The following is a 21,712-nucleotide window of genomic DNA, read 5'->3' on the forward strand; positions in this document are numbered from 1 at the left end:
GCTGAATCATGCTGAGCATGCATTTCATCTCCAGTCTCTCTCCAAGACTGTTAAGACTAAACAAATAAGAGCCTTTGCTACGCTACAGCATCTCAGCATTACTGCTGCTGGTGTGGAAAGACACTGTAGTCAAGGTTCCTGCAGGGAGAAGTGTCCTGATGTCTTTTCTCGAAGACAGATTATTGTGCACATCTGCTGTAGCCTCCTTTTTTTCTGGGCATTAAAACTCAATTTGGATGGCCTCACTGGACCAATTCTGGCAGCAGAAGTGGAGATTTAGAGTTCTTGGCTGAAGTAACTACTGGAACAGAGGAAAGCATAGGAAAGAAGCAGCTGAGCACGCACACAAGCAGCACTGTCTGTCCCCTCAAACATTTAGTGAAGATTGGAGACCCACAAACCTGAAGGAACAAGTGACTATTTGCAGGCTTTGATGTTTCTGTGAGCCACGGGCCTGATCTTTGAAGATTCAGCTTCAACAGTGTCCAAGCCCACATTCCTACTACTCCAAGTGCCTTGGAAATAGGGCACAAAAGAAACAGTAAAGGGGACAAACCCACCAAATCCAAGCTCTACAAACCCTAACCCGCCCTACTGCTGGCAGAGTACAGGACAGGTAAGATGCTTGCCAAGGCAAAGTTATGCAGAAACAGCTCTTCAAGAGCTCCTTTTGACGTGAAGTTTTAACCCACCTGCCTTACCTACACTCACTACACCATGCAACAACTGTTAGAGACACCCAACCAACCACCCTCCTTTGGACAGCCTCCAAGCTCCTTGCATCACTGTCAAAAGGCGTAGCGAGCATACGTGATTGATCTGAGCTTGTTTTCATGATTCATAACAGAGCAGATAAACAATTTCTTTCACGAACGCAACCACATAATTCAGTGTTACTTGACGCAGAGGCATGGACACGTGGGTGGCACTGCACTAGTCCCAAAGTCACCGCTAGCTCTATACTCACCCCATCCAATCTGTCTGGCCTCCACTACTCTTTCCCCACCCCAGAAAATGTCCCTTCAGATACGTTCCAATTAAGTTTCTAGGGGAGGGTTTGGGTTGAAATGAAGATAATCTGCTCTGGGAGTTGCTTTTACAGTCGATAAAACCCTCCGCATAAAGAAGGCCACTCTATCCCTCAGCACAACAGATGCCCATTTTCTGGGCTTCCCCCTCCCAAGCAAGGCTCATTTAATCTGTTACTGTCAGCAGGTTAATTATTTTAACTGCTGTACCAGAAATGCGTACTTAGAGCTGGCTAGATAAACTCATTTGAAATAAAAAGCATATTGGCAACTGCAGCCCTGTTTGGCCTCCACTCCCTTCCCTTAATTTGCTGCTGTGCATCGGAATTGCAAGCTTTCAGGATACAAGCGGATGCAGAGCTGTTCACTGGGTGCTTTGCACGTAGCTGGCTGGAGATAAGCAAATGGCCATACAATGAAGGAGAGATCAATGCAATTGCACGCGGGTTCAGTTGTTTGCCTGCTGCTTTTCATGAGGAGCATCAATATGTTTTCAGCCTGTTGGGTTTGAGATCTATGCCAAAAGCATTGAACCGCTCGGTTAGGAAAGATCCACCAGAAATCCTGGGAAATAAAGAAACACCAGTATTTCCGTTTAAACAAGGGTGGTGGTGGAGGGGGGAAGGAGACAGACCAGACTAGACGGTCCAAAGGTCACACAGATAGCATTGAAGAGCAGGAAATTGAATCAGGATATGTCCTGTTCCAGACAAGGTCTCTAACCTCTCCAGCACCTCCCAAAAGAACAGATCTAGTAGCTCAAGGTGTAAACAGCCAGATCAAGTGTGAAAAGGTCTTGAGCTTTGAACCATTCAACCATTAGCTAGAACACACCACCTTAATCGAGCCAGCGCTTTCTAGGAAGACAACATGGTGATCCCAAATTGACCTTGATGCCCCTCGTGATATTGCAGGAAATGTCTACCATTAAATCATTTGTTGGCCTCGTCTACACCAAAGAACACCTGAGCAAGCTTTAACCAAGTGCCAAAAGCTATGAAAATACGTCCCAAAGGACCTCAACGCCGTCTGACCTTACAAGAACCTCAGCTCCCAAATAGTCTTGCCCATACTGCAATAAAGCTCCACCTACATCTTCCTTTTGGTTACATCAATCCATCTACAACTGCTGGAGCCACAGTGTAATTCTCAGTCCCATCAAGAGTTTGCTGGGAAGCAACTGGGATCTTTGCAGTGGGACATCAGCTGTAGACTCACAAGAGCCCTTCGCTAGCATGGCTTGAACCAAGAATAGCATTCATGCCTCTACGAATAAATAGTAGCTAGACTGATAGAGCTGGATGGGGGGAATCTATCAACTATTACGTGCATCATAACAATAGCTCCAGGAAAAAGTGAATGGGAACTAAAGACGCTCAATCTGCAGTGTTCTCCTCCCAGTCAGGCTAGAGGCCATCCTCCAGTGGGAGATGAGGACACAGCTGCCTCACCTACACCTCATACACCGTCAGTACAAACCATCCTGACAGCTGCCAAGATCTCATGCCTCTTCACATGCCCTTGGGGTTTAAAAGTATGTCGTCATTAAGCCTAGAAGGAGACCAAGGCAAAGTAATCTTGTGAGAACCCTCTGAAGCATCAAAGGAAGCAAGAGCAGAATACTCACCATTTTAGGAGGAGCCAGGACTAATATCACAAATCTCACTTCACAGGAGTTTTCACCCCAATTCTGAGGCCTCTCCAGGCGGCTGATGCAAACATGACGTCGCTGAAGGGACTTTATAGTGCAACTGTCAAGGAAGATGGCATTGTTAGAGTTGGCACTACAACATGTGGCATGTTCTTTCCTGGTATACAAGGTTTATAACCAGATTTAAACTTCAAGAAAAAAAATATTAATTGTGAAAGGGTCACTTCTAAAGGCTTAAACAGTGATTTTAAGTTAATATTAGCCGAATTCTGCTAATTAACTCTTTCACAGAATCCAACATCATGTTCTATTGGGAAATAACTTCCAAGAATTTGAGGTGTATTCTCCCTCTTCCCCTATCTGCTTTTTAATAGCCAAGAAATCAAAAGACTGCGTGCAACATACCTAGTGCTTACAGCGATAGAGGCTTCTACAAAAAACCTTCTTAAAGAAAAAACCCAACGCCTACATTATTGGAAAGCAGTTGACCCTTCATTTCATTTCACTTTACCTGATCTCCCAAAGCACTTTTGGAAACATTAAGGCAAGGTGCCAAACCAACATATTTCCACTTTTGCCTTGGGCAGGTCTCTGTTTGAACCGTTTTCCCTGTTTGCTCTCAGCGGTTATTTTTCCCTTTTCTGCTACAGCTGTGTTAGAGAAACCAAGCAGATCTCCTTGCTCAAAACCTACAGAGGCTGTAGCAGGCAGGATTACTGCTCCCAGAGAAATCCTTTGCTCTAATCCAACCAGCCCTGCTGGGCATGCGATGGCTGTTTGACTCCAGTAACAAAAACTAGCAACCAGTTGTTTGAAATAAACATCATGAAAGACCAGCTCTGTCACTACCCTGGTGGAGCTGTAATCCTCAGAGCTGGCATCATTTTTCCTGCTGGGAAATTCAAGTGGCTTCGTGCAGCTGCAGAAGATGCTTAACACCAGCCTGAACTACAGATCTCCTGCTCTCATTAAATCTACTTTTCTTCCTTGAGAGCCTCAAATCTATGTCTCAGTCCAGTCAGAAGATGTGCATGATGCTAAAAATAAACCTTTTTCGTAGTATGAGACTTCCCAGTGCATATTGTTACTGGCCATCTCTCAGAATACACAGCAGTCTAGACTAACTGCATCACGCAGAGCAAACTAGAATCACAAACACTGGTCTTGATTTAGTTCTCTTTTGAGAACTTCATACATATTCATGTCTTTAGTGAGAAGTTCCTATTTATAATGGCTTCATGTGTGCATGTTGGTTTTTCTACAAGCAGAATTTAGTGTCCACAGGAACTAAGCCTCAGCTGATCTTTAGGAGCTGTGGGTAGAACTCACTTGGTACTATTTAGTGGTTTGTTTGGGGTTTTATTAATCTTAAGCATGGGATAATGTTTCTGAATGAGGAATCATGTGAGCTGCTTTTGATATTAAGTGCAAGTTTGGTAAAATGCAAAGCCTTCAGCTCATTCTTGGCAGACTTAAGTGCAATTAAGTCAGACACTGGAACAGGTTCCCCAGAGAAGAAGTCACAGCACCAAGCCTGTCAGAGTTCAAGGAGTGCCTGGATGATGCTCCTAGTTAAATGGTTTAGTTTTAGGTAGACCTGATGGACTTTCAGACTTGATAATCCTTATGGGCCCACTTCCACCTTGAGCTACTCTATGATTCTGTTTTATTCTATGAAAAACACTGATGGAATATGTACACAGGTTTTGCTTATTGACATTGTGTGTGTACAAGTGCGTTTTCCTCCTCTGGAGTGATATTTTTCTCTGGTTCAAAGTCACTTCACTTGCTTGCTCCCTTTTATTAATCTTATAAGCATCTATCACAGACCTTGATTAATCTCTCCTTTAACTTCTCTTCCATAACCCTAGCCCACTTTCTTCCTTTTAACCTGTTTTCATACGTCCATCCACCCTGAAGGTCATTCCAGTAATGGCTCATGCAGATCTTTAGCTGGAAATGTATTAGGCAGGAGCACACTGCATTTTTTATGAGGCTCTTCATAACTTGCATATTAAAAAAAAAAAATCACACCACAAATTTTTCTTATTGAGTTTGACTCTCCGATCACAGACTGGAGGCAGCTTACTTAGAGAAATCTACTTACAGGCACGTGTCTGACAACAACACAAATCAATCTGACAAAGGCACATGCCTGACAACAGTCAAACAGCTTAATTAGAACAATAAAGGTCATGAATAAGATGACAGCATTTCAGTTATTTCCCAACTCCCCTCCACCACAGCCCCGTGTACTTTTTCTACTATGACCACCTGAGTCTGCCTTGAAGGAAGAAAAACCAAGGCAGGTTCTAAGGCTAGGAATAAAACTCTTCTAAAATAATTGAAAATAGAATGTAAGCTCTCTTCTCTGCTTGGCCCATAGTTCAGATCTGCAACAACCCTTGTTCTTCTCTCCCAATGCATCAAATGAGCACAGACATTGGTTTCCATGAACCATTCAAAGCCCTCAGTAGCAATTCTGCCCCCTCATGTTACAGTTCAACAAAATAATGGGTAAGATACGTGAACTCTGGGCTTTAGACTCACAGCATAACCTTCTAGTGATTGGGCACCTTCAATTCTCTCAACTTCTCCAACTCAGGCTGGTCAACAATGGTGAACAGTTAAAACACTTTTAGCAAAAACAGCCCTTATTTTGTGTGCTTCTCAGTAGTTTCACGCTTCAGCTGTTGAGTTCATCAATACTTCAAAAAGGAAGGCTTTCTGGGCATTTTTAACCAGAATTTTTATTCCAGAAATGGCCAGAAGCACATATTGGATAGAATCATAGAATCACCAGGTTGGAAAAGACCCACCAGATCATCAAGTCCAACCATTCCTACCAAACACTAACCCATGTCCCTCAGCACCTCGTCCACCCGTCCCTTAAACACCTCCAGGGAAGGTGACTCAACCACCTCCCAGGGCAGCCTCTGCCAGTGCCCAATGACCCTTTCTGTGAAGAATTTTTTCCTAATGTCCAGCCTAAACCTCCCCTGGTGGGGCTTGAGGCCATTCCCTCTTGTCCTGTCCCCTGTCCTCTGGGAGCAGAGGCCAGCACCCTCCTCTCTAATACCTACGGCTCAGAGCTCTACTAACTCTTATCAGATATCATCCCTTTCCTACCATGTCTACCAGGCAGTACCTGGTCTAGTAGAAAAGTTACCAGGCACCTCTCATCAACACTGCCTCTTCAGGCCCTGGAAGGCCATTATAAGGGCTCTCCGCAACCTTCTCTTCTCTAGGCTGAACAACCCCAACTCTCTCAGCCTGTCCTCACACCAGAGGTGCTTCCAGCCCTCAGATCATCTTCATGGCCTCCTCCAGACCTGTTCCAACAGTTCCATCTCCTTATATTGAGGATTCCAGAATTGGACATAACGCTCCAGGTGGGGTGCACGAGCTCTTTTCCTCTAGCTATAATAAGTCATGTAGGAATATACCAATTTATTTGGAAAAATCTATCATATAATGCAAAAATTAAGCAAACCACATCTTGTTCTGCAGGTAGCTTTCTCTCTGAAATGATGGGGTTATATTTTAACTCCAGTAACGCATCTCCAAGGCCATGCTTTCCAGAGATGACAGCGCTGCAACACCTTTTCAGCTCAAGAGCTTCTTGGGTACAGATGGGAAATGCTGTCTCTTTAAAAAGCTGCTACTCTTTGTCACTGGATCCCTTTTCACATACAAGCAGAGCCCACCTCTCCAGAGGTGTTCTGAATATTCTTAGCAGCTACTAGGACCAGGACACTTCTGCCCGTGCATCATTCAGCATCTCAAGTTTTTGTTCAGATTTCAGTCATTGTCTAGTTGACTCAAATCCTGCGTGTAGCACTTAGAGCTCCCACTTCTCTTTTAATTGCAGAATCCAGATACAAATATAATACAAAGCAGAACTGCAGTGCCTACTAGATTCGTGCAAATATTTGTAAAGGACAAAATGTTATTTGGTTCACATTAAGAAAATCAACTTATGCAAGACTGCAGGTAGAACTCAGCACAGTTTAGGCCGAGAGAGCCACTTTGGAAATGAAGAAATGTTTTTCAAGTGGCCCTTAACTAAGTTCCCACTAAGAATTCTGAAGGATAAAATAATCAAAGCCTCCAAAACCTAAGAATCAGAGAATTGTTTGGGGCTGTAAGGGACCTTACAGCCCATCCAGTTCCAACACTCTGCCACAGGCTGGGACACCTTCCATGGGATCAGGTTGCCCAAAGCCTCATCCAACCTGGCCTTGAACATCTCCAGGAATGGAGCTTTCACAGCTTCTCTGGGCCAGGTCCTCACCACCTATTTATTTCTTTCTAAATAAATATTTATTCCTAAAGAATATGCAAGACATTTTCAGCTGACTTAAATAAAGTCTGGTTTGGCCAAAGCCTTCAAGTTTCTTTCTGGCCTGAGTTTAGCTAAATTTGATTCTCCTTTGGTTTGGCCAACAAGAAAAAAAATCTATTTTCACCCAGTATTAGTCAGACAAGGAAATGCTGGGCTATCATTTAATGAGATGCCAGGTTGTGTTCTCAGCAATTTTATCTTGATCCTCCAATAATTGAGCTCATAAAAAGGGCACTGAAATTACAGCATGCGTCCCTGTTTTGTCATCATCCTCTCTTTCCAGGCTGCATATACAGCAGCGTTGAGCGTGGCACTTGGCTGGTGAGAACTGGCAACGCTCCACAAAAATCACTGCTACACCAGCTCACACACGCCACAGGTCTGCCCCACGCCCACGATGTTATCAGAGTAATAACACATTTCTCAAACAAATCATAAAAAGGGTCAAACTATGGAGACCCAAGAGAAACAGAAACCTTCTTTCAACAGGGCAAGAAAGGAAGTTAATTCAGAAACAAATTATCCCCTGCAGTAAGAAAAAGTGCCCAGCAAAGGTAATCAGCTAGCCAGCCTTTTCCTGTCCCCATGCAAAACAATAATGACACTTCTTGTTCTCATCCACTGCAAATAAATCTTCCTCTGTGGAGCAGCTCCAGGCACAAGCTTTCAGAAACCAGAATTTGCAAGCGAGGAATGAAGCTATGACCAGCAAGACAGCTCACCCGCAGCTTGGTGCAGGCTTATTTCAGCAACAAAGTCACTCCAAGCTGGATATAATTTCGGACTGGTAAATGCACTTTGCTGGGCTCCATCCTCTCTAGCAGCTAAGCCCTCTAGGGAGAAGTATTCCTACACCCCAATGCATAACACGACACCTCCTCCACCCTGTACACACGCTGCAGGCACTGCAACCAGTTATTCTTTTCTCCAACAGATCTCCTTCAGGACCCAAGTTTCTAATGAAGAGTTTAAGAACTCATTTCACGACAGCACCTGCAAGAGTTTCAGCTCTCCAGCACTACCCGGGACAGCCTAACAAGAGGCACCTAGAAGAAAATAAATCAAGTTTTTTGAACCCAAAGATCACTTGAGAGATGAAGTTGTGAATTTTGGAGAAGAAGCTCTTGTTCACAAGATGCCAATGCTTGTAATCATTCTTTTAAAGGATAGTATTGGCTTTAAATAGTTAAACTGCTCATTTCCTATAGCATCCCAATTTTGTTCCTTGAAAGAAAGGGCACTATTCTGAGGAATACACAGTAATTGAAGCATCTCTATTTCAAATCTACTCAACAGCTAAACCAGCAACAGTGTGGCTTTTCTATAGAGTCACAAACCCCTGGGTCTGGACAAATCCTTAAATATGAAATAGGCTTTGGTTTTCCTTTTGTTGAGAGATGCATCAGTAACCTGTTTCCCCACAACCATCAGTTATACATTAAATCCAAGAAGTTACTACCCTTAAGCTTAACTTTATTAGAACAGCAATCTTGCTTGCTATCAAAAATAGCCTCACGAGCCTGTTCTACCAAAACCCAGGTTGCCTTTCAGAGTGAAGCCTCTCCACGGCAAGGACCTACTGTGTCAGGGCAAGCAACTTGATAGCAACATGGAACACAAACCACCAAACTACTCTTTGCTGGCAGAAAGGCTTCTTTCCTCTGCTTTGCCTTTAGCAAATCAGTTGGATGCACTGAAAACAAGTCCTTCACCAATCCACGTTCCGTATCAATGCAGCCAAAGGAAATTTCCTTGTAGGAAACTACAAGGAAGCCTGTTTTATTATTTTTTTAAGAATTCAGCTTTGGAGGAACGCAATTTTATCTGTCTCCTGGTAAGAAGAATACAGCCTGGAAGTTGTGATGCTTGGGGAATTCCATTCGGCTCAGGAAGGGTTTGTTCAATAACCCACACCCAGGGTGTTAACCTCCTAGGAGAAACAAGGAGAGAGAGATCCACTCACAGCCAGTTAATAGTTATGTTAATTAATAATATTAATAGTTTACCCATATCAGTAGATATCCTTCACTCCAAGAGAAAACAACATCAAAAAACAGGCATTTGCATCTCTATTTGTCAGACACTGAAAGAAGCAATGAGGTGCAACAGGCTTGTGATGAGAGCCACTTCTCCGTACAGTCTCCAATGCATAAAGGAGAGGCTTCCTTGGGCTTTGAGCCACAAAGGTGTGCGACTCCAAAATCAATAATTAACATAGAGGCAGCTTCTTGACCTTTCCTGACACAGATATACAAAGCATCCGCTCCAGGCTCCATCACGGTGGATCTGGGGGTTCCTGGGGAACTCTGAGCACCCACTCGGCAGCACATTAAACTGCTGCAATCATTGCACGCTGAAAGGATACCAAGGTATCTCTCAACGCTTACAAAAAGCAAAGCTTCCTCATGCTAAAGAACTGATTAAACTTGAGGATAACAGTTTGACATTCCCAGTACTCCCTGTTCTGGGGCAGGTCTGGTTATCCCTCATCCCAAGTCCTCTAACAAAACAATCAACCAGCAGCTTCACAGTGAAGTGGCAGGAGATCTCCATGCCAGTTTGTGTCTTGCTGTTCTGGTAAATACTATAAATAGGAGGAAGAAAGAGATATGTCTGTCGTTTCTAAGGTATGAAACTGTGTCCTTGACTGATGAAGGTAATCTGCAACTCTGAACATTTCCTCTCTAGTTAGAAAACCATCACGTATACAAATAACTAGCAGCCTTCATTCCTCTAGAGCTGAAGGCTGCTGCTTAGTGGGGCATGCAGTACTGCACTGCTCTCAGCTACACAGAATTTTAATGAAAGTCAAGGTTTCTATAAGTTTACGTATCCTGTTATGGCTTCAGCAAGATCAAGTTTTGGTCATTCCTGGTAAAGAAAGCCCTGGAAACCTATTGTGAACCAGAAGCCAGACATTTTCCTGGACTTCACGGGAACATTCAAGCCTCGAGATGTTCAATTCCCTAAGTTTGTTCTGTCACTGCTATAGCCCAGATCCACATGGTACATCTTGACCTTGTTGGCCATTCAGTAAGTCAGGAAAGCAACAGCTCTACAGAAGTTGAATGGCTACTTCACTCTAGGTTGTGCCCACCTCTCTTCCCACTGAGGAGAAGAGCAATAAAGAGCTTCTCTCTCTCGGGCACAGAAGAGAGGGAACCACATTTTTGTGTCCAATAGGAATGCTCTTCCGCACAGAATCATAGAATCATTAAAGCTGTAAAAGACCTCTAGAATCACCCAGTCCAACTGTCAGCCCAGCACCACTGTGCCTACTAAACGTTTTCCTGAAGTGCCATGGCTACACGTCCCAGGGATAGGGACTCCATCACTTCCCTGGACAGCTTCTTCCAACACTGCCAAGTATTTTTCTCTAATATCCAATCTGAACCACCTGTGGTGCAATCTGAAGCTATTTCTTCTCTTCCCATTGCTTGTTACTTGCTAAGAGACACCAATGCCCACCTCACTTCAACATCCTTTCAGGGAGATGTAGAGGAAAGGAAGGTCTCCCCTCAGGCTCCTCTTCTCCAAGTTAATCAATTCCAGTTCCCTCAGCAGCTCCTCATAACCCCTGTGCTCCAGACCCTTCACCATCTTCGTTGCCCTCCTCTGGACATTCTCTAGCACCTCCATGTCCTTGTCCTGAGGGGCCCAAAACTGAACACAGGACTGGAGGTGCAACCTCACCAATGCCGAGTACAGGCGGACAATCCCTTCCCTAATTCCTCCTGGCCACACCATGACTGATCCAGGCCAGGACGCTCTTGGCGTTCTTGGCCATGTGGGCACACTGCTAGTTCACGTTCAGCTACTGCCAACCAACACTCCCAGGTCCTTTTCCACCAGTCAGCTTTCCAGCCACGCTTCCCCAAGCCTACAGCATCGCACAGGGTTGTTGTGTCCCAAGTGTAGGAGCCGGCACTTGGCCTTATTAAACCTTATACAATTGACCTTGGCTCATCTATCCAGCCTGTTCAGATCCCTCTGTAGATCCTTCCCACCCTCAAGCACTTCAACCCTCCCTCCCAATTTGGTATCATCCATACAACACTGAAAATCTTACACAAGTTTTCTCTTTCTAACCTTAACCTAATTTCAACTTTAATATTTTCCACCTAAATCGATGCAGAAGCAGCACTACAATACTTTATCTCTGAGCTGCTCTTCCACAGTAATATAATCCTATCATAACACTCAAGCCTATCTCACCCACTAGAAATAAAGTTAGTTAAGGTGCACAGAAAAGAGCAGCACTAATTTAAAATTTAGCAAAAAGCACAGACTAAATGCAAGGATAAAGAACAGATATCTTAAAGGTTCTTCCCACTCATATGGAAATTTTTTTCATCAACGAATTCCTCTTACTTCAGAGTTTTGGAAGCTGTTTTTCAATCCGACTTCAAGAAAAATGAGATTTAAAAATATGGTTCACAATCTGTTGCACAACAGCTACAGCAGGATTACAGCGCAATAGTTACATAATTATAGTTAATAACTCATCACTTCTTTCCCACCACTTTCTTCTCCCTCTTCAGAGTAACAAAAGGAAGCAAGAAGGAAAGTTTTGCACAAGACCCCTTCAGGCTGTAAGCTTGTTTTTCAACTCATGTCTTGTCATGGAAGCTAGAATTACTCATGTGGATGCATTTAAAGCTCTGGCACACTTCCTGCAGAAAGGCTGAACCTACCCTTTCCAGCTCCATGTATATAATCACATCATCTGTATCATGACCTCTAGAAATGCTTTGTTATCAAGTCAACACATTGCAAAGCCCTCCTCAAAGCCGTATCACATGCCACCATAGAAAATTCCACCCTGAATCATTCCTAGATTTGGATGTACACATTCTTGTTGCTGCTATCCTACCTGTAGCATCCCAAAGGGGAGAAAACTGCTTAAAAGTATTCTTGATCAGTACAGAGACACCCTTTTAGTGTATTAAACTCATGTTCTTCCTTGTGCAAGATGCTCTGTATGTGCCGTAAAAGTAGAGGTGACGGCACCACATGCATGACAAACATTATCCAGTTCACCTACTTCTCGGAACAAAGCCCTGATACACAAGAGTTACCTTTTTTACATAGACAACACATTTTTCTCTTTTGTAAGAGATTAGAAAGAAGGGTGCTGGATTTTTCACTCTCTTAGTGGTTTTTTTTTTGTTTATTTGTTTCTAAAAAAATCATCTGCTTCCAAGGCAGATACTCTATATTATTTTTTTTCCAGCCATAAGCAGAGGCTAGGAGAACTGCTAGCCGAACGAAAGCTACTGTGACTTAGGAAACTGGCTGTGAAGGCTAAAATATGCATAAGTGCTCCCTAACACTTTAGGCACCTATCTAACATATCCTAGTAAATTTTCCGAGAATGAACAAGCTTGAGAACTTGACTTAGAGACTGCATATGCATAAAACAACAGACACAAGTCCAATCACATCGCTTCGGTTGGCTCAGTGACTCAGATCCTGGCCTTCTCTCTGTGGAGGGAGAGTTAGGCTCGCCCAACATCCTTGACTTTGGGACAATAATTTCAAAACCTAGTTTTGGTCAAGCGGAAGCCAGAGTGAGGACACCATGCCTCATAAATCCCAGGTGACAGAGTCCTTACTGCCTAAGGGTCCACTCCAATGAGTGTTGGAGTGTTGACAATTAACCAGGGTCTCAATTAATTGTCAGACAGTAATCAGTGTCTGAATAGTGTCGGAATTTGACTTCAATTTTCAATTACAATATTTAGATGCTTTCATCAAAGGACTCAAGAAATCTTTTGCTATGAGTTCCCAGACTTTGGCAGGCAAAGCAGTCCACAAAACACAATTTGCTTGTCCCTTCAGAAGTTTCTCTCATTAACATTTCTCAATAATTACCATTTGCGCGTTCAGATTTTTTCAGCATTCTTAGCTTGTTAACACTAGATTTTGATAGCATCCAGCAGCTTAATGCCCTGTAGAGATCATAGTCATGTCTGCTCAGGCTGCTGCTTGACCATTTGCAAAGAAGAGAAGCCCAATGCTGAGACTAAGATCCCACAGGCCAGGACGGAAGGAGAGGACATCACCAAGGGCACATTCTGAACTGCTGCTCTTCCCAGCAGCAGCAGAAGTTACAAGTTTTGAGCAGCCAGTGGATTCTGCTAATGTAACCTAGGTACTTACTTACATGATACAGAGCCAGGACTGCTGATACTGCACCCCTGTGACTGTCGCTGTGACCCCTTGAATTGTATCTGACAAGAGGTGAACTGGGAAAAGAAGAGAGAGAAACATTACAGGCTGCCCACACTTGGTTTGCAACTGCAAATAACATCTCCTTTCAAATGGAAGCTAGCACTAATACCAAGCATACTTATTTATTTACACAGTGGATTGATGCAAGGAGAGAGCGGTGACAAGAGAAAAGATGGAAATGTTTCTCCTTATGCTTCTGAGTTACGTCAAACTATTCACAGCATGAAGAGGCAGCTGTTTTCTCCTCCCAACATCAACCTACTGCGATATTAGATTATTAGATTAGCGTTATTCAACACACATACAAGGCAGGACTGGAAGAGGTGTCATCTTCTGACTCCCCTTCCCTTTCTCCCCCTTGTCCTAACTACTGCTCTCAGATTATTTTATGGCATTACTTAGTTCTTATTTATCGGCAGAAAGCCTAAATTAAAGAGATTATAAATGCAAAGCTCTAAGACAGGTAGCAAGAAGTAACCAAAGCATGAACATGCTTACTACATGCTCAGGACTTGACATATCTGTTAAACAAATTCACTGAGGCTGTGACAGTTACATTTGAGGTGCGGTGTACATGTTTGTTTATTCATTCCTGTTGACTCTGAAACATCATGGGTGCCTACAGAGAAACAATGCTTAGTTAAGCTTCTTTACATCTTGGGCTAAAAGGTAGCACTTTAGACTACACAATGACATATGCTCATAGCTTAAGGTGACACGTGAGCCAGTGTTGGCCATGGCTGCCCTAGTTGAGTTTCTGAAGGAAAACAGAGCACCTCTCACCCCTTCCAGTGGGCTGGGAGCAACACGAAGGCTCAGCCCTCCCCAACCAATTACTTGTCCAAAGCACTTAAAACTTCTCCAGCGTGTGTGAATCCAGAGAGAATCACGAGGCAGAGGACAAGTGATGGGCAAGTGACCTAACGGGTCCAAACAGACAAGACTCCATACTGCAGAAGTCTCATCCCAAATAATACCTCTATGGGTCATCTTAATGTAACAGGGACAAGACACATCAAAATATTATAACCTAAAAATCATGAGACCCTTCAGCCCAGCCGACATGGAAACAAGTCGCCAGTGTCATATGCAACTTGCATGTCTGGAGACCATGCAGTAGTGAATGTTCAACACCACCAATGGAAAAGTTGAAAACTTAACAGTAACCCACAGGTAAAAGCAAAAAAAAAAAATAAAAAAAAAATCAAGAGTTCATTACCATTCCCTTCTCGTGGGGTCCCTGAATCTGTGAATAAAGTGCTCATGATTTTTTCAAAGTTGCAGCTCGGCTCCATGTTCTCAGGATCTTCAGCAAAGTGTTTTAGCATCTCTCGAAGAACATCGTCCAAGGAGGTGGCCGTTTCATCAAGGATGATGCTAGCTCTTGCCAAGAACCCATCCAGGTCTCTGTGGGCTCTGACTTCCTCCTCAAAATTCTTTAATTTCAGGTACTGTGTTAAGAAGAGGTCAGAGGATTAGACAACTCTGCACAATGCCTAACAGCAAAGGACTAGGATCTGTGCAGTACACAAGCAGACAGTTTTGTTGAGGTTATTATCACTGACTCAAAGTGATTCTGGAACTTTAACCATTCAGATCACATTATAGAACAAAATGAGTTATTTCACATTATTAATGCATCAAAGGCTTCAATTTTCAAGGCTTAGTTTAAGAGAGTCAACATAGGTGAATGCCGAAGCACCAGTTACACCCCGACATAGAAAGCAGAATTGAACAAAAATAGTTTGTTGCCTAGGACAAAGCAAAAATACTTAAGGTAACATTTAAAATCCTCTTTGTTTAAACAGTTTTAGAGATTTGCAGAAGCGTGGGAAAAGTTACCTGGAAGAAATAGACTCTGAGCATAAATAGACGCAGCAGCATAAAAAATTACCAGTAGGCATCTCTGCAACCTAACTCTTAGTTCTTCTCAAACTCAGAACCATCTCTTTCTGGTGCTTCCAGTTAGCAAACCTGAAGCAAGAGAGAAGGAATGCCATCCAGCCCATCGCCTTTTTGAAGGTTCCTGAATTTCTGTTGTTCCTACTCCCAAGGAAGCCTTCTTCCTTCGTGCATAACATTTAGCTCAGGAGGGGCTCTACAAGGGAGTGCAGGGATAGGACAAGGGGGAATGTTTTTAAGCTGAAAGAGGGGAGATTTAGATGCAATCTTAGGAAGAAATGTTTTCCTGTGAGGGTGGGGAGGCCCTGGCACAGGTTGCCCAGAGAAGTTGTGGCTGCCCCATCCCTGGAGGTGTTCAAGGCCAGGCTGGATGTGGTTTGGAGCAACCTGATCCAGTGGGAGGTGTCCCTGCCCATGGCAAGGGGGTTGGAACTAGATGGGCTTTAAGGTCCCTTCCAACCCAAACCATTCTATGATTCCATGAATCAATTAAGACAGAGGGTGACACTGTCTTAACTCTCTGCTGGTTCCTTCTGCTGTCCCAGACTTGTCCTTGAGATGGAAGAAATAACCACGCTATCTTACAGAATCTCAACTCCTTTCTGTATTTGGCAGCTGTGAAGTTCATTAACTGAGTGATCAAACTACAAACGCATTGTTCCCAATTCAGACCCTGGAAATCCACACACAGTTAAGCACAGTCCTGGTCAAGGACTGACAATCCTGTCCTATCCAGCAGCTTGAGATTGAGTGAGGAAGTGGGGAACTTGGCAACTGCCCTTTTTTTTGTATGATCTTCCTTCCAAAAGGAAACCAGCCAGGCTTGAGTTCGTGATGTTTAGGAACAGATTGTCAAGATACATTTAAACCCTCAGTTCCTCTTAAACTCAGTAGGAATCAAGCTCTGAACGGCTTAACAAGGCTTAACATCCAAGCTGCCTCCACAACAAGGACCTTGGCACGTTCCCCCCAAGTTACTGGACCATCCCAGAGTGCGAGTCATGGATACTCTCTGCTCACACATACCCTCTCTATCATTTCCATTTATAGCCTAGACACAGGGAAAAAATGCTAATATCTCACTAATTACTGTAATTATCACAGCAACTATCAAGTTGTCAGTACACATCTATTGCAATTAGCACCGTTTTACTTTGCATCAATCACTTCTTACACAACATCCTGGAGAGGGAGGTTTCTCTGAAGGATTTCAGCTCCCACCCCCAAGGCTTTGTTGCCATCTGCTCTTAGGAGAGGAGACAGTGACCCAGCTACATTACAACTCCATCAAAACCAGGTCAAATCTTAAATTATCACTGTGTGAGAGCAGTTTAAAACACCTATCACCATATGTTAGACTGGTGTTCCCGGGGTCAATATAGGACTAGCAAAGGTAACCCATTCCCAACTTGTCCAGCACGCAGAGTCCAACCTACGATGTAGTTTCAAACAGCAAAGTGGTCAAATGAATTAGGTTTTAACGAGGTGGATGGCAGAGGCACCCACGAGGAAGGTTAAGAGTATAAGGAGTGTCAAAGAGCTTTCAAAAAAGCAGGAGTGCCTTTGTGCCACCAACTTCTCTCCTGCAAGAGAGAAACCATCAGAAGAACAGCGAAACTAGAGGTTGATAAAATGCTCAGGAAGGACAGCAGAAATGAAGCAAAGCCATTCAAGAAGAGGGCTATTATCTGCCTACATCATCTCAATCAACACTGATCCTTCAGTGAGCAGTGCATGACAGCATCATTTGCTTGTTGTGACAGGACAGCAGCTTATTACAAGTCGTGAGGATTCAACTCCAGCATTGCCACAGGCTTCAGGTTAATGTCTTCGGTCAATAATTTTCCATGCCTCAGCTCTGTTTTATTCCCCTACTCCTGGTCTTTTATAAGAAATAGGGGCAATACCCATCCTTATTATCACATCAGGGAAGACGCGCACATTAAACATGGCAAGGCAGTCAGTCACCATCAAAGAGTATAAATACATCGCTCCAAAACAAGCCAAAATCAAATTGTGGAAGCACTGGTACAGCAACACCTCTGAGATAGCTCAAACAGAACCGTTCCAGTCAAGACAGTCAGTAGTTTCAGGAGAGATTAATGATTGCTCCCCTTCACAAGTATTTTTAGCTAGATCGTCAAGTCACATCAAGATGCTTGATGCTGGAAACTCAATGCTGGAAACTGCTTAGCCAGAAGCCCAAGACAGTTACCCAACAGCCATTTTAAGAGCATTATATATCCCTGATTGCAAAGCTGCACATTGCATTGTTCTTGAAGAGAGGGGGAACACGTCGAAACAGCCTCTCCTAACTTCAGGCAAGTCTCTTGGCCAAAGTCACACGCTACCCGTGCAAAAAAAACTCTGAACGCTCATCAAGGCAGCCCAAAATGCAAATTCTCTGCTTGTGTTTCCTCTGGAGACCTCCTCCACTTACAGACACCACAAGAACCTTAGGAGGAGGGTTGTCTAAAAAGCATGTTCTGAGCAGAGCTCTACCTGTGCTGTTGCCATAGCCACTTGGGCTAATTCCCTCAGAAACACATCGTGATGGTGGTGAAATAGTTAAAATCATGCCAACAAGCTTCTCTCTATCTATGCCTACCAATTGCCATGCCAGATAGGAACTTCCCCAAGACACTAACTCTCCTTCAAGCAGTCCTGAAGGGGCACAAGAACCACAGGATACCACCAAACATAGGAACAACCTAACAAGGAAACATCTTCAAAGCTTCTGAGCTGACCAAGTTTCTGGTAGCGATTCCCTCTTCCCAGACGCTGAAGCCATCTCTATGACCCTGGTCCCAGTTTCCTTTGCACTTGAAGCATAAAACTTCCACTCGTCGTTCCTGGAGGCAAAACCTGGCAATAGTATCTTTTCTCAAGCCCTGCCAAAGCATCCCTAACTCCCTTGCTCAAGCACAAAACACAAGCCAGAGAAGCAGGAATCCTACAGCTTTGAAAAGGAAAAATAAAATAGAAGAAAGACAGAAGCGTTAGCAGTTTCCAACTATTTTTTTCAGAGGCAGATCCTGCATTTGGGCTTAGAATTTGCACTTTAAGTGATGAAGTTCTTAAGTTACTTTCAGTTAACCATATCTGACCAATAATCTTGACAGTGGTATTAGACATGACAAAATACTGACACAGAAATTCCCATTCCTGAGCACAGAAGAGCTTATTTTAAATCCTACTATTTAATAGCAAAACAATGGGTTTGGCTTTTTTTGTTGGTAGTGGGTTTTGTTTTGGGGTCTTCTGATTTGTGTTTTGTTTGTAGTTTTGTTTTCTTTAGTTCAGTAGTTGTTGTTTTTTGGGGTTTTTTTTAAACATGGGGGAAAGGTTTCCTCTACTAAAACTGTTACACGTTTTCTTTCCCCTTCTAACTCAGCCTGCTGGAACTGTCCCCTCCCTGGAGATGTTCAAGGCCAGGCTGAACAGGGCTTTGAGCAACCAGATCCAGCGGCAGGTGTCCCTGCCCATCGCAGGGAGTTGGAATTGGATGATCTTTAAGGTCCCTTCCAACCCAACCCACTCTGCAATTCCATAGTAATTCTACAATATGCCTTCCCATGACAGGGGCAGTCTTAGAGACCTAAAGCAAGGCAGAGTTAAAGAGCTCTCTGGGATTCCCAGAAAAGCCTGCAAGGCTTTGCAACACAGATTTAAGAACCCAAGCTACAACCTTGAATGAAGCCTGCAATATGATTTACCAGGACCAGTGATCATAGAATAACCAGGTTGGAAGAGACCCACTGGATCATCCAGTCCAACCATTCCTATCAAACACTAACCCATGCCCCTTAGCACCTCGTCCACCCGTGCCTTAAACACCTCCAGGGAAGGTGAATCAACCACCTCCCTGGGCAGCCTCTGCCAGTGCCCAATGACCCTTTCTGTGAAAAACGTTTTCCTAATGTCCAGCCTAAACCTCCCCTGGCGGAGCTTGAGGCCATTCCCTCTCGTCCTGTCCCCTGTCACTTGGGAGAAGAGGCTAGCACCCTCCTCTCTACAAGTTTTGTTGATGTACAAGTCTACCTGCAGAGACCCAGCCCCTCCAACCAGCAGGTGAAGCAAAAGCCAAGAGAACTTAAAGCACCATGAGCCATGCTTCAGCCCCAAAGACCAATTATGTGCTATTAAACATCAACCCATTTCCCCTCTGCATTCTTTGTGTACTTTCATAGTCCAGGGCTTGCTACAATACATCCTATGTATATGTTTTTTGCATTTTTACTTTGCTGTTATTGAGTTACGGTCTCGAGAGCAAGCGCAGACTAAGTGTTGTTTCCTAATCATACTCCTAGACTGCCTGTTTCCAGGGAATTCACTCCTGCTGAACCCTGAGGGCAGATCTGATTAGCTGGCACGAAGAGGAAACCAAATCATAGCAATGTCTATCGGGTGCTTCTGCTTTCAGCTGGAGAGGAGGCTCAGTAGCCTAAATCTTTATGGCGTGTGCCTCGATCCCTTTGCAGGTGGTTGCAGATGAGAAAGTGAGGAATTAACATGTGAAGGAATTGCCTGAGATAGAAGAGCAGTGGAATGATCAGAATTGCAGAGAAATGGGAGAACGAGCAGCACATGGCTTTTTAGGTTTAAAGAAAGATAAAGGAATTCAAGGAAAGAAGTATTCATGTGCCTTCTGTTTAAGCCCTTAAAAACCCACCTCCCCATCCCTACTGAGTGCTTTCAGTTCCTTTTCTCAGCTTCTAGATGATGAAAAGGTAATAAATGGATCACATAGCATTCCTACTCACCTTCCTTGATGTGTGCAGTAACACGCAGCCAGCGCTTTCATTTTCAGCTGGAAAGGGGGGAGAAAAAAACAAACAAAAAAAAAAGAATCAGAAGTTTGTTACTATTGCAGGAACCTGACAGGCAGCAGGAACTAAGCAAAAGGCGTGGAACAAGGTGAGGTATTCTCTCTTGGCACAGCAGGATCTCTAGAGAAAAGCAGAGATGCAGTTTTTCACAACATTTCCCATTTTGGAAGTGTAAGCCAGTTGTGGAAGGAGCCTTTGGCATGATCTGATCGCATCACATTTGTGTCTTGCAGCTTTTTTTAGTGTACGGGTTCGTTTTTTCCCCCACATTCTCTGTGTTTGTACTCTTCACTTCTCCCTCCACCATCCACCTCCTCCCCCCAGAAAAAACCAAACTCCTAATCCTTTAGGTAATCATTTAATCCAATGCATTGTTGCTTGATAGATTGAGGCTAAGATTGCATGAGTCACATCAATTTGGAAACCATTCCTGTCCCCAAAGAGTCAACAATAACACCCAGGCACTTCCAAGGGAGCAGGCTGCGAGAGATCACACGCAGCGACTCGGAGATGAGCACATTAACATCCCGTCAACTCAGCACACGGCCTCCATAAATCCAAGCGTAACGCAACAGAGCTCTTGGGAAAGAAAACTGCTGTTTAGAGACTACTAAATGTCACTTAATATGTAGCAGAGTTACAGGCATGGGGGTCACCATGAAATTCCCAGTGCAAACTTCCAACCGTCGGTGATTTGTTAGGGTATCTGTGAAGCAATTTGAGGTATAAGCTAAAAACACTCAAGTAAAATCCAGTTGTTTTGCCACAAGCCCATTCCATACTGCTTGTATCCAAGGCTGATTCTCTGTAGCATCACCAGTACCACTGGTACTGTGATGGTGTATCCCTCTCCATAGCTCAACAAGAGCCAGAGACAGCGTGTAACTGCACATCCTTCTCCTTCAAAGTCACCATCTTCACACTCTCCAAAAATCCCATTAGATTGAGCTGCTACAAAATTATCCACGAAACATACGAGCAGTCTTCATTCAAATAAACATCATGAGAGCATGGAAAAAAACCAGTGAAGACCAAAAACCTTTCCAGAGGCCAAGCTGTGGAAAAGTACAGAGATGTAACATGGAGTTACAGCTATTTTTGAGGTCTTTGCTTCCTTTCCAGATCTGGACTTCCAAATCCTAACCAGTAAGAATTGCTGCAAACTTATTTTCACACACAGAGGTACCCTCAAGCCCAGCCCCACGTCTCCACAAAACAGGGTGACTGAGGATGCAATTCACATGAAAACACCAGAAATAATAATAATAAAAAAAAAAAAGCAGCAATGATTTTTTGCACACAAATCTGCTGGCACCACTGTCCCAGTTATTACTGCTTTTGACACGTCTTTTGGAAAACACAAACTGTTTCATCTAAAAAATACTATTTATTATTAAAAAGTAAGCACCCAAATAAGCCAGAAACATCAAGCGTTTTCCCTAGGCTCTTATATTTGTAGTTCTCCAACGTTCACTTACTCTGCTTACAGCCTAATTACACATGCCAAAGTATGCTGGAAGATTTGGAAGCCATGAATATTCGTTGAGGAGAAAACAAAAATGTTTTGGCTTTTCAGCTCTTGCAAGAAATAGTTCGAGAGAGACAAAAAAAGCCCCCAAAAGCTCAACAATAGCAAGCATGTGGTAAGAAGAGAAATCTGTATCTCCAGTCTGTCCTCATGGATGCACAAAACAAATTTGTGTTGTCCTTTTATCATGCAGCA

At 43.6% G+C, this 21,712-nt stretch overlaps 1 protein-coding gene across 6 annotated transcripts in view; it reads right to left on the reverse strand.

The window, feature by feature from the left end:
• Positions 1–21,712, reverse strand: part of SLC4A11 (solute carrier family 4 member 11) — a 114,354-nt gene that overhangs the window by 48,125 nt on the left and 44,517 nt on the right. For 5 of the 6 annotated variants that reach the window (XM_069856619.1, XM_069856617.1, XM_069856616.1 and 2 more), the window contains 5 exons: positions 19,924–19,970; positions 14,478–14,709; positions 13,815–13,877; positions 13,191–13,272; positions 2,656–2,779 (listed from right to left, as the gene is read on the reverse strand). In XM_069856619.1, the coding sequence (XP_069712720.1) occupies positions 2,656–2,779; positions 13,191–13,272; positions 13,815–13,877; positions 14,478–14,709; positions 19,924–19,970 (548 nt within the window). The remainder of the gene's footprint in view (positions 1–2,655; positions 2,780–13,190; positions 13,273–13,814; positions 13,878–14,477; positions 14,710–19,923; positions 19,971–21,712) is intronic. The other variant, XM_069856618.1, reaches the window with a different exon arrangement.

Source organism: Phaenicophaeus curvirostris, chromosome 4 (assembly GCF_032191515.1).
Source record: "Phaenicophaeus curvirostris isolate KB17595 chromosome 4, BPBGC_Pcur_1.0, whole genome shotgun sequence".
Lineage (NCBI taxonomy): Eukaryota > Metazoa > Chordata > Aves > Cuculiformes > Cuculidae > Phaenicophaeus > Phaenicophaeus curvirostris.